This window comes from Etheostoma cragini, unplaced genomic scaffold (genome assembly GCF_013103735.1).
Source record: "Etheostoma cragini isolate CJK2018 unplaced genomic scaffold, CSU_Ecrag_1.0 ScbMSFa_1476, whole genome shotgun sequence".
NCBI classification, from domain to species: Eukaryota; Metazoa; Chordata; class Actinopteri; order Perciformes; family Percidae; genus Etheostoma; species Etheostoma cragini.
Window position 1 is genome coordinate 1 of NW_023265535.1, and position 386 is coordinate 386.

Genomic DNA, 386 nt, shown 5'->3' on the forward strand with positions numbered 1-386 from the left:
TGAGAGCATGGATGCAGTAGAGAGTGAGACAGGCAGTAGAGAGTGAGACAGGTAACCTGAGAGCATGGATGCAGTAGACAGCTCTGGGCATGTTCTTCTTGTCGTACACGTCTGTAGTTTCTGGGTAAAAGATCTGAAATATAATAATATATACTATATAAATATACTCTAATACAGTAAATAACATCTAATAAAGTATATATAATGAATTAATAATAATATTAATAATTAATTTTTTTTAAACTGACCGCCGGGAGCCCGATGGTCGTCATGGCGATGCGCCAGTGGTTGATGTTGTCGGTGTGACGGAACTGAAGACCGGACGCCTGGTCACATGATCACACACACACACACACACACACACACACACACACACACACACACAC

The 386-nt window shown here is 40.9% G+C and overlaps 1 protein-coding gene across 1 annotated transcript in view; it reads right to left on the reverse strand.

Annotated features, from left to right (window-relative positions):
• Positions 1 to 7: 7 nt before the first annotated feature.
• The window catches only part of LOC117939934 (ras GTPase-activating-like protein IQGAP3), a gene marked incomplete at its 3' end in the record, with an annotated part of 2457 nt that continues 2078 nt past the window's right edge, over positions 8 to 386 (reverse strand). The window contains exons 4-5 of the mRNA XM_034865332.1: positions 249 to 326; positions 8 to 133 (exon numbers count right to left, since the gene is read on the reverse strand). Coding sequence (XP_034721223.1) covers positions 8 to 133; positions 249 to 326 — 204 coding nt within the window. The remainder of the gene's footprint in view (positions 134 to 248; positions 327 to 386) is intronic.